The sequence below is a fragment of the Protopterus annectens genome, chromosome 7.part0, assembly GCF_019279795.1.
Source record: "Protopterus annectens isolate FY-2018-M chromosome 7.part0, PAN1.0, whole genome shotgun sequence".
In the NCBI taxonomy this organism is placed as follows: domain Eukaryota; kingdom Metazoa; phylum Chordata; order Ceratodontiformes; family Protopteridae; genus Protopterus; species Protopterus annectens.
In genome coordinates this window covers 1,597,045,890-1,597,061,116 of record NC_056739.1, presented here as the reverse complement: position 1 = coordinate 1,597,061,116, position 15,227 = coordinate 1,597,045,890, and the positions used below count along the sequence as shown (strand labels likewise).

The window sequence follows — 15,227 nt, the reverse complement described above, 5'->3', positions numbered from 1 at the left end:
ATAGCTGCAGTTCTTCGGGTATAAAGGTATCAGCCGACGCCATTTTCCTCAGTCTTTCTTGCCGCGTGGCGCCCGAAGCAGAAGCTGTTCGCAAGTGCCGGTCGGTCAGATCCAGAGATTACTACTACCGAAGACTTCTAAAGCTAAGTACCCGTTGGGGACTCTTTCTTGCCTCAGCCGATGTCAGAAAAAGTGAATAACTGTTTAACTTGTGGGAAACAAATACCTCATAAAGATTTCCACTCTTACTGCCTACCTTGTTTAGGCCCAGACCACGACGTAGCAGCTTGTCTAGCCTGTGCTTCTTTCAACCGACGGACGCTTAGACGCCGGTCGGAATTTGCTGAGGAGTTTTTCGCCCGCTTTTGCTTACAATATGCCGCCGGAAACTCCGACCGCAATTAACTAAAAGCGCAAGGAAAAGGACCGACACTCGCGTCCGCGGTTTCGCCGAAACCGCTGTTAAGTCAACCGAGTGTCTCTGTTTCGCTGAAACCGAGTCCACGGTTCTTCCTTCGGGAAAGCTTGCCTCCTACCGAGGCCTCATCCAGCATGGCTGAATCTGCTACTGAAATCCCACCTGCTCTTGCAGGTTCACAGGATTTATCTGATACTATACCTTTAGATATATCTACTCCTGCACGTGGAGCTGCTAGGCCCCTGCATCCATGTCGATTAAGGCTTTTGCCAGGGCTAAAGCAGCAAAATCTACCAAAACTGTGCCTGCTAAGACCCCTCTCACAGGCCTAGCTCTAGTTCTCAAATGCTTAGTCTAGCAGAGGATCTCATTTCTTTGATCCGGGATCCCAACCTCACCCTGACAGGGCCTCTCACCCACCTCCAGAGAAGAGGCCTAGAGCAGAGCCCCTGAGCCAGTTTCTTCAGATTACTCCTCTGATGATTCAGATAATACAAACCCTCCAGAGGGCCCTTATTCTCCTTATGAGGACTCTGATGCAGAAGACTCCATTCCTTCTGCCTCTCCGCCTGAGGAATTTTCTTTTGGGGAAACCTTGCATGCTATGAGGGAACAATTTCAATGGCAGGGCCAGGATTTTTCAGACTCTAGGAAAAGGCTTAGGACCTTTTTGCATTTGCCACAGCATAGGCCTTTAGCCATTCCTCCAGTACTTACTGTTGTGGGTGATGCATTTAATGATGCTTGTACTGCTCCTGATTCTCTTCCTCCGGCCCCTGCTAAGCCCGACAGGTACTACAGGGTTCCGGACACACATTATCATTTGTATAAGGCTCCTTTTGCAGATCCTGAAACTATCTCCCGGGGACCCAAGGCTGTAGCAGCTACCTCTGCCAAAAACCCCCTCCCCTCTGAAAGGGAATCTAGGGCCTTAGAGAGATGGGGTAAAAAAAGTTTACACTTCTGCTACTCTTTCGGCTAGGGCCTTAAACTGTCAATTCCACATGATTCAGTATCAGGAATTTATGTTAGATCAGTTAACTAAAAAACTGTCCTCGTCTGAACCATTAGACAAAAAATCTGTTCAGGAAATGGTACATAACATTCAGCAGGTCAGTAATCATTCCTTAAAATGCGGCTATGATGCACTGGAGGCTTCCTTTAGATCAGCTATGACTGGTACAGTGATCAGAAGACATGCATGGTTAAAAGAGCAGTCCTTACCAGACCGTGTTAAATCAAAGCTCCTAGATGCTCCCATGGATAAGCTCAATTTGTTTGGCTTCCCTGCACAGCAGGTGCTGAAGAAGGTGGAAGAGAAAGCAAAATCTGTCCAGACAGTCAAGGATTTCTTACAGGTCCAGCCTCCAAGGTTTAGTAGGAACTGGCCTTCCAAGAATTGGTCCTTTCCAGACACCTCCAGAGCTCAGAGAGGTAGGAATAGGCGCCCAAGAGGCAGGGGTCAATCCACAGGTGCCTACAGGGGACGTCAGTGGCAGACTAACAACCAGCGAAGTACTGCCACAGATCCAGCCACCACCACTTCCACAGGACAATCACAGTGACTTGGCTCTGAGACCGCCTACCAGGGAACAACTAGAAGCACCCTTAGGCGGAAAGCTAGCCTTATTTTCAGTAAACTGGCATCACATCACAGGAGACAAATGGATTTTACAGACAATAGACCAAGGTTACAGGTTTCACTTCCATACTCTACCAAGGAAGAGAGGAATGCCAAACCTACCTCCAAATCAGAAGACAAAAGCTCTAGAACAAATACACCACTTACTAAGGATGAGAGCTATAGAAAGGGTACCGCCTATGGAACAAGGGCAAGGATTTTACTCCAGACTTTTCCTGGTGCCAAGAAAAGAAAACCAATGGAGACCTATTCTCGACCTGTCCGCTCTAAGCACATACCTCATTGTTCCAAAATTCAAAATGCTGACCCTACAGCAGCTTCTTCCCATGCTGGGCAAGGAGTCTTGGCTGGTAATTCTAGATCTCAAGGAGGCATACCTGCACGTCCCCATACGACCAAATTGCAGAAGATACCTCAGATTTCTTGCAGGATCAGAGCATTATCAATTCTCAGCATTGCCCTTTGGCTTATCTACTGCGCCCAGAGTATTCACGAAATGCCTGGCATCAGTAATTGCTCATTGCAGGCTTCAGGGAATTCAAATTTACCCTTACCTGGACGACTGCCTGTTACAAGCGGACAACAAAACAAATTAACAAAAGATTTGAAAAGGTCATTCATCTACTGCAAGCCCTGGGATACACAGTCAATATAAAAAAGTCAAGGCTGATACCATCCCAAAGGATAACTTTCTTGGGTGCAGAGCTGGACACATCAAATCAAATGGCACCCTCACAGTAGAAAACAGAAGCACCTTCCTCTCTATTTCATGGCATTAACAAAGCAGAACCAGCTAACAGCAAGGAAAGTCCTGCAAGCCCTGGGTTACATGGCATCCTGCATAATATTGATTCCACATGCCAGACTACATATGAGGAAGTTACAATGGTACCTAAGGAATTTATGGTCTCAGCACAAGCACAGCCTAGAAACCCAAATTCCAATAATTCCATGCCTGAAGCAAGAATTCCAATGGTGGGCTCAGGCCTGTCAATCGAACAAAGGGCTGCCCTTCCACAGCACTCAACCAAGCCAGACTATCACAACGGACGCCTCAGACCTCGGTTGGGGGGCACACATGCTGGACAAGTGCATACAAGGCTTATGGACTCAAGACCAGCTGAACCTACACATAAATCAAAAGGAGATGCTGGCAGTAAAACTGGCAATTCAGACATTCAGACCATTTCTTCGACAGGGTCAATTGCTGATAAGGACGGACAACACCACAGTTATGTGGTACATCAACAAACAGGCACACATTCATACCCTCTATGCCGGATGGCAATGGACCTCTGGAATGTGGCCCTGAGCTTCAACATTCAGTTACAAGCAATATTTGTACCAGGAAAAGAAAATATACTAGCAGACATCCTAAGCAGAACTACCACGGATGCCCACGAATGGATGCTGCATCCAGACATCTTCAAATCCATTACAGGGAAATGGGGACTACCAGAAATAGACTTATTCGCATCCCCACACAACCACCAATTGAAAAAATTCTGCACGAGGGCATACCACCCACTTGCTTGGAAGGTGGACTCCCTATCTTTCAGTTGGAAAAACCTGACAGCATATGCATTCCTACCTCTTCCTTTGATGCACAAGGTGCTATTGAAGATCAAAGAAGACCGTCCAAGGATCATCCTGATAGCTCCAGACTGGCCGAGGCAGCATTGGTACCCATTACTGAGGAGCATGTCTCGGGAACAAATTTGGCCTCTGCCCCTAGTTCCCTTACTGTTAACACAGAACAACTTCAAAACCCTGCATCCAAACCTAAAAACACTGCAGCTGGCTGCCTGGAACATTGCATAAGACAAAATAACCCAGATTTATCTCAAAGGGTTAAAGACATTATCTTGGAGGCTCGCAGACCCTCAACAAGAAAAACTTATTCAGCAAAATGGAAAAGATATCTCATTTGGAGTGCAGCAAAAGGAGAAAATGTGTCACTGGTAAACATAGCTAACATCCTGGAATACTTGGCAGAGCTTTTCCACAATGGCCTGTCCTATTCTTCCATTAAGATTCATGCATCAGCTATTTCAGCAGAATACAACATGGACCCTCCAGTCTTCTCACATCCTCTACTCAGGCAGTTTCTGAGAGGAATTAAAAATGTAAAACCACCAAGGAAGCCACCATTGCCTGCATGGGACTTGAACTTTGTGCTAGAAAAGTTGACACTCCCTCCTTTCGAGCCAGCAGCAACAGCAGAATTACAGTACTTATCATGGAAAACTGCTTTCCTGCTTGCAATCACTTCAGCAAGAAGGGTTTCTGAATTACAGGCATTAATGGCAGTGCAACCCTTCCTTATCTTCCATCAGGATAGAGTGTCCATGAGAACTAACCCCACTTTTATGCCAAAGGTGGTCTCCAGGGTATCTTTAAACCAAGCTATCCACCTGCCTACATTCTTCCCCAACCCACAGAACAGGGGAGAAAGACTATTACATACCTTGGATGTACATAGGCAATTGCGCTACTACCTGGACAGGACCAAGAGCAATAGAAAAACTGACCAGCTACTGGTAGCATATGCAACAGGAATGGAAGGAAAAGCAATTTCAAAACAGACAATCTCTACGTGGATAGGAAATTGCATTAGATTTTGTTACTCTTACCATGGAAAGACAACTCCAGAAAACATCAGACCTCACTCCACAAGGGCTACAGCCACTACTACAGCTTTTTTACGAGGAGTGGCTACCAAAGACATTTTAGAGGCTGCTACTTGGAGCTCCGTGCATACATTTGCCAAGCATTATAATCTACCCTTATACTCCAGATCCCGAGCAGGTTTTGCCACTGCTGTTTTGCAAGGGATCTTAACTACACCATTATCTTATTATTCCTCCTCCCCCAGTTTGGCTATGGTATTCTACCCATTTGTAAGGACTGCAGATGCATCCTTGAAGGACATAGTACAGTTTTGTACCTACCATAAATGTAGATGTCCGAGAGGTATGCATCTGCAGTCAGGATTACCCTCCCTCCTTCCCCTCTGTGGTACTCCTAGGGTATTTGCCCATCTTCTAGCTAGCTGGGGGAATCTATTATGGTGTATTTGTTTGTATATATGTATATACATGTTTATTTTTATTTGCTCTCTCTTATTTGGAAACTTTACATTTATCCAAATTTAGCCTTCCTAGAGGGCACCTGGCATCTGGGGCAAGAAACACTGAGGAAAATGGCGTCGGCTGATACCTTTATACCCGAAGAACTGCAGCTATGACGGGTGAAGTGCGACATCAGCCGAGGCCAGACCCAGACTTTGGAATCCGGCCGACCGAAGGGCTGCCTGACGACAGGACAACCCATTTGTAAGGACTGCAGATGCATACCTCTCGGACATCTACATTTATGGTAGGTACAAAACTGTACTTTTCACATGCTTAAGTACCAACAATATTTAATGGCTCAGTTAAAATAGAAAATGCTTGCAAGCTCAGGAGCTCCTGATTGTAAAGAAATGCAGGATTTATTGCATGCAGTTTATACAGGTGGGAAAACATACTCTGCAATGTGGTTTTGATTCTTTAGAGGCCTCTTGTAGAGCCGCAGTTCAGGTTCTGTGATTCGAAGGCATGCATGGTTAAAAGAACAAAGTTTACCTGATCATGTTAAGGCAAAATTATTGGATGCTCCTTTACAGCATGATACTTCGTTTGGTGTTAAGGCAGAAGAGGTGTTCAAGAAAATGGAGGATAAAGCTAAATCTATGCAAACAGTCAAGGATTTCTTACAGGTACAGCCACCTCAGTTCAGCAGAAATTGGCCAACAAAGAATTTGTCCTTTCCAGTGTCAGACAGGCCAAAGAGAGGCAGATACAGACGCCCAAGGGATAGATCTCAACCCCAAAGCTCAAACAGACAGCGACAGTGGGGCACCTCAACCCCAAAAGGTAGTGAGGACAAGTCTCAACCTTACAGGAAACCGTCACAATGACTTTCTCCTTCGTACGCCAAGCACGTCCCTTTTGGAAGCCCCCTTAGGGGGAAAACTAGCACTTTTTTTCTCAAAACTGGCAATCACCCAAGACAAATGGGTCCTGAATATTGTGTTTCAAGGATACAGATTCCACTTTCATACGTTACCAAGGCTAAAAGGAATGCCAGACCTGCCACAAAATCAATGGGCAGAGGCCAAAAACAAATTTCAGCCCTCATGGACATGAGAGCTATTCAAAAAGTACCACAACAGGAACAAGGACAAGGATTTTACTCAACTCTTCCTGGTCCCCAGAAAGGACAAGGCCTGGAGGCCCATACTAGACCTTTCAATTCTGAATACTTACCTGGATATTCCAAAATTCAAAATGTTGACATTACAGCAGCTTCTGCCCATGCTGGGCAAGAAGTCTTGGCTTGTTACTCTGGGCCTCAAAGAGGCATACCTGCATGTCCCTATCCGACAAAATTGCAGAAGATACCTCAGATTCAAAGCTGGTACAATGCACTACCAATTCTCTGCACTGCCTTTTGGCTTATCTACTGTGCCCAGGGTCTTCACAAAGTGCCTGGCACCAGTAATTGCATTTTGCAGACAAAAAGGAATTCAAATATATCCATGCCTGGAAGACTGCCTCATTCAAGCAGAGACAAAGGACATTCTTCTACAGCATATGGCGTTTGTAAAAAGGTTGCTAATTTCTCTAGGGTACACAGTAAACGAAAAGAAGTCAAAACTAGTGCCCTCACAACAGATTACATTCCTGGGTGCCAGCTTAAATACAATGGCCCAGATGGCTTATCTCACGCCAGACAAACAAATTCAACTAACTCAATATTTTCAAATACTGGCAAGAAAGTCCCATCTCCCTGCAAGAAAAATTCTGCAGGCCCTGTGATTCATGGCATCCTGCATACTACTAATACCATATGCCAGACTGCATATGAGGAAATTACAATGGTACCTGAAAAGTGTTTGGACTCAACACGCTCACAGTTTAGAAGCAGTTATCCCAATGATTCCCTGCCTACAACTGGAGTTTCGATGGTGGGCACAGGCATGTCAGCTAAACAAGGGTCAGCCTTTTACCCAACCTACATCCAGGCAAACTTTAACAACAGATGCTTCGGATTACGCCTGGGGAGCACACATGGCAGGAAAATGCACTCAGGGCAAGTGGACCACAGATCAGATGCATCTTCACATCAATCAAAAAGAGATGTTGGCTGTTCAAAATGCCCTAACAGCTTTCAAGGACCTTCTACATCCAGGACAATTATTACTAAAGACAGATAACACCACAGTAATGTGGTACATAAACAAGCAAGGGGGCACTCATTCGTATCCCCTATGCAGGTAAGCCATGACCTTGTGGAACACAGCTCTAACGTATCAAGTTCACCTGCAAGCACAATTCCTGCCAGTAAAGAAAAATACTCTGGCAGACGATCTAAGCAGAAATATCATGGACCCTCACGAATGGAAATTGAATCCACAAATATTCAGCATGGTAACACGAAAATGGGGATGCCCAGACATAGATCTCTTTGCCTCCCCACTGAATTGCCAACTACAAACATTCTGCACAAGGACTTATCACAAACAAGCATGGAAAGTGGATGCTCTTCTGTTCAGCTGGGAAAACCTAAAAGTTTATGCCTTCCCACCACTACCTCTCCTTTCAAAGGTAACTCCTAAAAGCCAGACAAGAAAAACCACAGATGATCCTGATTGCCCCAGACTGGCCATGTCAGCACTGGTACCCTATCTTAAGGAACTTGGCTCAAGGCCCACCGTGGATTTTGCCTCAAATTTCACACCTTCTGACTCAATAAAACAATCCGATCCTGCACGGTCAGCTAAAAACCCTAAACCTGGATGCATGGCAGATACATTCGTCAACCAGGCAACACCTCTCTCTAAAGCTGTTATGGATGTCATTTTGGAGACCAGGAGGCCTAGCACCAGGAAAGCTTACTCAGAAAAATGGAAAAGATTCTGTGCCTGGAACCAGGCTCAAAACCTTGACCCTCTTGTTCCAAGCATTCCTCAGATTTTACAATACGTAACTGAGATGCTGGACAGAGGCCTATCCTTTTCATCAATTAAGATCCATGCCTCTGCCATTTCAGCCCATTACAACACAGATCCTCCCTTATTCTCTCATCCCTTGTTAAAGCAGTACCTCAGAGGGGCTAAAAACATAAGACCGCCCCGGAGTGCACCAACACCAACTTGGGACCTCAACTTCGTTTTGGAAAACCTGACACTACCACCTTTTGAGCCAGCCAATACAGCCGATCATGGAAAACCACTCTGCTCCTGGCAGTAACTTCAGCACGAAGAGTCTCAGAGCTACAGGCGCTAATGGCGGTGGAACCTTTTATAATTTTTCATCAGGACAGGGTATCTTTAAGGACAAACCCTACCTTTATGCCAAAGGTGGTATCTAGTGTGGCTCTTAACCAAATCATCCATTTGCCAACTTTTTATCCAAACCCCCAGAATAAAGGGGAGAAACTTCTGCATTCTTTGGACATACACAGGCAGCTACGCTTCTACTTGGACAAAACAAAGGCTTTCAGGAAAACTGAGCAACTGTTTGTAGCATATGCTGCAGGATGACAGGGCAAGGCTATCTCAAAGCAGACTATATCCAAATGGATAGGACACTGTATTTGGCACTGCTACACGCAACATGGAAAATCAGTTCCAAACAACATTAGGCCACATTCCACCAGGGCAACAGCCACTTCAACAGCCTTTCTCAGAGGAGTACCTACCAAGGAAATTTTGGAGGCTGCAACTTGGAGTTTAGTGCACACCTTTACCAAACATTACCACCTGCTGCTTTACTCTAAATCCAGAGCAGGCTTTGCCACTGCAGTTCTGCAGGGCCTCATAGCCAAGCCAAACTCTTTATAGACCAGCCACCCAACCTCAGCTTTGGGATTCTACCCAAGTGTAATGACTGCAGCAGTGTAACACGATGAACATAGTGCAGTTTTGTACCTACCATAAATGTAGATGTTCTAGTGTTCACACTGCTGCAGTCCAGGTTATCCTCCCTCCATCCCCTCTGAACTAGCTGGACTTATCTATACCTTTCTATCTTATACTACCTTTGGGGTATATTTGCTGGTAACTCTAGCTATTGTTTCTATTTTACATGTATATTTTTGATTAGCAATATGTATTGTCTTCCTACTTGGGGGCACCTGACATCTGGGGCAAGAAAAACTGAAGAAAATGGCGTTGGGTGCATCTTGTCAGGGAAGAAGCGACAGCAACCGATGCCGGTCCAAGACTTTGGAACTCAGACCGACTGCGGGACCGCCTGACGGCAGGATAACCCTAGTGTAATGACTGCAGCAGTGTGAACACTCGAACATCTACATTTATGGTAGGTACAAAACTGTACTTTACTTTGGATCTCAAGGAGGCATACCTGCACGTCCCAGTCAGACAATCATGCAGAAGATACCTCAGATTTATAGCAGGCTCAATGCATTATCAATTCTCTGCACTGCCCTTTGGCTTATCTACTGCACCCAGGGTCTTCACAAAATGCCTGTCACCAGTAATTGCATTTTGCAGACAAAAAGGAATTCAAATATATCCCTACTTGGACGACTGCCTTATACACGCAGAGAGCAAGAACATTCTTCTAAAGCACCGGGCATTTGTAAAAAGATTGCTGATTTGCCTAGGGTACACAGTAAACGAAAAGAAATCAAAGCTAGTGCCCTCTCAAGAGATAATATTCCTGGGTGCAAGCTTAAATACAACTGCCCAGATGGCTTATCTCACGCCAGACAAAGGCAACTGACTCATTACTTTCAAATGATGGCAACAAAGACCCAGCTCCCTGCAAGAAAAATTCTGCAGGCCCTGGGTTTCATCGCTTCTTGCATTCTACTAATTCCATATGCCAAACTGCATATGAGGAAACTACAATGGTATCTAAAGTGTTTGGACTCAGCATTGTCACAGCCTAGAGACAATCATAACCTTGATTCCCTGCCTACAACAGGAGTTTCGATGGTGGTCCCAGGCCTGTCACCACAACAAGGGACAGTCTTTCAGCTTACCTACAGCCAGGCAGACAGTAACAACAGATGCATTGGATTATGCCTGGGGAGCACATATGGCAGGAAAATGTATTCAGGGCGCGTGGACCAAGGAACAAATGCATCTTCACATCTATCAAAAAGAGATGCTAGCTGTACAGAATGCCCTGACAGCCTTCAAGGACCTAATACATCCAGGACAATTATTAATAAAGACAGACAATACCACAGTTATGTGGTACATAAACAAGCAAGGGGGCACACATTCCTACCCCCTATGCAGACAAGCCATGACTTTGTGGAACACAGCACTGACCTACCAGGTACATCTGCAAGCACAATTCCTGCCAGGAACAAAGAATACACTGGCAGACTAACTAAGCAGAAATCTCATGGATCCTCACGAATGGAAGCTAAATCCACAAGTGTTCAACATGATGATAAGGGAGTGGGGACGCTCAGACATAGATCTCTTTGCATCCCCTCACAATTGTCAATTACAGAAATTTTGCACAAGGACTTATCACTCTCAAGCATGGAAAGTGGATGCGCTATCTTTCAGATGGAAAAACCTGACAGTCTATGCCTTCCCTTCGATGCCTCTTCTCACCAAGGTGCTTCTAAAAGTCAGACAAGAGAGGCCAAAAATGATCCTGATTGACCAGACTGGCCACGCCAGCACTGGTACCCAATCCTAAAGATTTTGTCCCAAGGCCCACCTTGGCCTCTACCTCAAATCCCTCAACTTCTGACACAGGAAAACAATCAGATTCTGCACAGTCAACTCAGAACCTTAAACCTAGCAGCATGGCAGATAATGTAGCCACTCAGACTGCACCTCTCTCTAAAGCTGTTATGGATGTAATTTTGGAAGCCAGGAGACCTAGCACTAGGAAATCTTATGCAGAAAAATGGAAGAGATTCTGTGCTTGGAACCAGGCACAAGGGCTCGACCCACTGGTCCCTAATCTGCCTCAGATTTTGCAATACCTGACTGGGATGTTGGACAAAGGCCTATCTTTTTCATCTATTAAAATCCATGCCTCTGCCATTTCAGCTCATTACAATATGGATCCTCCTATTTTTTCACATCCTCTACTACGACAGTACCTCAGAGGGGCAAAGAATGTAAGACCCCCTAGGAGAGCACCAGTACCTACTTGGGACCTCAATTTTGTTTTAGAAAAACTAACACTGCCTCCATTTGAACCAGCCAGCTCAGCTGATCTAAAATTCTTGTCATGGAAAACTGCTCTGCTCCTAGCAATAACTTCAGCAAGAAGAGTTTCAGAGTTACAGGCATTGATGGCTGTGGAACCTTTCCTCATTTTTCACCAAGACAGGGTTTCTCTAAGGACGAACCCAACATTCATGCCAAAAGTGGTCTCCAATGTGGCCTTAAACCAAACTGTTCATTTGCCTACTTTCTTCCCAAATCCCCAGAATAAAGGGGAAAAACTTCTGCACTCTTTGGATATACACAGGCAGCTATGATTTTACTTGGACAAAACAAAAGCTTTCAGAAAAACTGAGCAACTGTTTGTAGCATATGCTGCAGGATCACAAGGAAAACCTATTACAAAGCAGACAGTCTCCAAATGGATAGGACACTGCATCCGCTTCTGTTATGCACAACATGGCAATTCTGTGCCCAAGGGCATTAGGCCTCATTCTACCAGAGTAGCAGCCACTTCAGCAGCTTTCCTCAGAAGGGGTACCAACCAAAGACATTTTAGAAACTGCAACCTGGAGCTCAGTGCACACTTTTACCAAGCACTACCACCTATCTCTCTCAAGTCCAGAGCAGGCTTTGCCACTGCAGTTCTGCAGGGCTTGTTAGCCTCACCAAATCCAGTGTAGACCCAGCCACCCTACCTCAGCTTTGGGATTCTACCCAAGTGTAATGACTGCAACAGTGAAACACGAACATAGTACAGTTGTGTACCTACCATAAATGTAGATGTTCGAGTGTCTTCACTGTTGCAGTCCTGGTTACCCACCCACCATCCCCTCTTTGCTGGGACTATTCTGTACTTCTCAACTCTATACAACCTATGTGGTGTATTTGCTTTTAGAAGAAGGAAATGTTTATAGTAATATATGCATGGTTGTTTGGCATATTTTTATCTTTACAGCCTTCATATCTGGGGGCACCTGACATCTGGGCAAGAAAAACTGAAGAAAATGGTGTCGGTTGCAACTTTTATACCCCTGGCGCACTGACGTCAGGGAAGAGGCGACAGCAACTGATGCCGGACCAAGACTTTGGAACTCGGGCCGACTACGGGTCGCCTGCCAGCAGGATAACCCAAGTGTAATGACTGCAACCGTGAAGACACTCAAACATCTACATTTATGGTAGGTACACAACTGTACTTTGTCTTTTAGGCAGTTGGTGAGTGAATAGCAAAAGTGACACAGGATGGACAAGCCTTCTACTTAGTTTGGATCAACAGAGAAAGGAGAGCACATATGAGGCTCAGTAGGAACTTCTTGCCAAACTGAGTGTATGGAGAAGTGTTGTAGCCTCAACATTTGAGCAGATGTACAAGGCATGAAGGATACAAAGACTGTGCATCTGTGTGAGGGTACGTGACTGCAGGTCAGGCTGTGAGAGGCCTATGACAGAGAGAGACCTCAAGCTGGTTGGGTGAATATGATATATATATATATATATATATGTATATATATTTATTGTTTTTTATTTTATTACATTTAACTGGGTCGTGTCCGACTTGGCCACTGGCCAGTTTTCAGCGGGGACCCGGGGAGAAATGCTCCACAAAAGAACAATGCAAGAACAGTAGAAACAATAGTAAAATACAAGCAATAGACGTTTATATACTAAACCAAATTAAAATAACAGAGGATACAATTATGCAGAGAAATAAAGAGATTGGCTCAGAGTCAAATTGCACATGCAGGTGCAGTTATGAGCAATGTGCATAAGAAAAACCTGTATGAGTAGCTGAAGATGTATATAAAACCTGAAAATAAGAGTGGTACAGAGATGGAAAATTCTGCAAGAAGTAGATAAATAAGAAATTTAGGTAGAATGAAGGGGGTTCTAGGAGAAATAGGAGTTGTGGGATGGTTAAGTGGGGCAAGAAGGGCAAAAGTAATGGAAGTGGGTAAATAACTAGCCTGGAGAATGGCAAGAGCACAGCTAATGACTAGCAAGGTGTTCCTTTAGAAGTATTTTGAACTAATTGTGGTTAGTTTTTTGCTATGGTCTCAGGAAGAGTTTACCAGAGTTTGGCTGTTTTGTACGACTAGAGGGAGTCGCCATGAAAGTTGTGGGAGTTGGAAACCTTTAGCAAAAGTTTGTTAGAGGATCTGAGAGACCTGAGATTGGAACTAGGTTGGACTAAGTTCGAAATAGCAAGGCAGTTGCTAGTTTGATTGACTATTTTGTGGGCTTAGGTTAGTTAATTAAGTGTTAAAAGTTGGGGAGCTCTAGCCAGTTTAACTGTAAGAGAGCTGAACAGTGGTGAGATCTGTGTGGATGATTAGTGGCATATTTAGCAATCTTATTGTAACATGATTCTAGGTTGTTGAGGTCCAACTTTCAAAGGTTTGTGATTGTGAGAGAACTGTACAGGAGGGAGGATAGCAGGTGTGAGCGAGCAGTTGCTAGCCTGACATTAGGCATTAGGTATGGTTTGGCCCCTGTATAGGGTACCATATTTGATGTGGACTTTTTTGATTGAGCAATATGTTTATCAAATTTGAGATTATCATCTATGGTAACATCTAAAAGTTTAGTGTGGTTAGTGGGTACTATCTTGATTCCATTTGCGGAGAAGATTGAGTGAGGGGGGCTGGGAAGGTTTAGTTTTTTTGTTACTAAAAACTATAATTTTGGTTTTATTGGGTTTAGAATGAGTTGGTGTTGAGAGAGGTATGTTTCAATGTCCTGAAAAGATGATTGCGTTTTTAGTTGTAGTTTTTGAGGTGAGGAGGCAGAGCAGATAAGTGCAGCAGCATCAGCGTACTGTACAATGGAGGCTAGTTGAGTTGCAGAACTAAGGTTGTTTGTAAATATAAAGAGAAGAGGACCAAGTATAGAACCTTGGGGGAATATTTTGGAAGTGAGGTTTAGTGGCTGTATGCACAGCTCTATCAGATAAGAACATGCTGCTATATCACATAAACCTTTCTAGTTAGCAGGAATAATTTACGATATCTTCTGACAAATGTTTACGCTGTGTTCTAGAATTAGTAGTTAGGACCAAAACTCATCAGATGTCTTTGTGAAATGTTAACATTAAAAGAGAGACTCTATGTTTTGGTGTTTCAGCATTGTCATTCCTTTTTCATCACAGACTGCAGAAGTAGCACTTGCGAACCTAAAGAGCAAGTATGAAAATGAGAAGGCCATGGTAACAGAGACCATGATGAAACTTCGCAATGAACTGAAAGCTCTGAAAGAGGATGCTGCTACCTTCTCATCCCTTCGTGCTATGTTTGCCACAAGGTAAGAGCTTTTTGGAATGTGTTGTATGCTTTGTTGTCATGCATAATCCATTTGTAATACCAGTGCATTGTCCTCCAAAATATTAGTATTTGTATATGTTGTAACTAGCTCATGTTAGAAAGAGGAAACGCACTTCATTTTTTGTAATCTTAAAACAGAAATATTTTAGAATTTATAGAAGCAAATACATTAATACTTAGAGTACCATTTCTACTTGCTGTCCTCTTGCACTTGTTTAGTGACATCTTGAACAAAAATGTGCTGAAAAGAAAGCTTACGGAGCTGGGTTGTTTGGAATCATATTTGCTGAATTATAAGGCTCCTGTGTTAATGAAACAGTAGTCAACTCTGTCTGTGTGGCTTTGCTGTTTGATAAATGCAATTCTTAAATTAAGGAGTAACCTAAGTAATCTGAGTTTTCTTGTATGGAGAGTGCTGTCAGATGTATGTTTGCATACATTTTAAAATGTGTAGCTCAATCATTGTTATCATAAAACCTCACTACAATAGTTTCATTTAAAAAATACCCATAATAACACCCAGCCTGTCAGGCTTTATTGCTTGCTTATAGATGACTAATAGTGAATTTGAAAAGGTTGATATCTACCTCGAGTCCAGGAAACATATCCCACTGAGGGATTTCTATTCCAGTTATT

The 15,227-nt window shown here is 44.0% G+C and overlaps 1 protein-coding gene across 3 annotated transcripts in view; it reads left to right on the top strand.

Moving 5' to 3' along the window:
- The window catches only part of BICD2 (BICD cargo adaptor 2), a 1,042,429-nt gene that overhangs the window by 821,257 nt on the left and 205,945 nt on the right, over nt 1-15,227 (top strand). For all 3 annotated transcript variants that reach the window (XM_044078150.1, XM_044078149.1, XM_044078151.1), the window contains exon 6: nt 14,420-14,571. In XM_044078150.1, the coding sequence (XP_043934085.1) occupies nt 14,420-14,571 (152 nt within the window). The remainder of the gene's footprint in view (nt 1-14,419; nt 14,572-15,227) is intronic.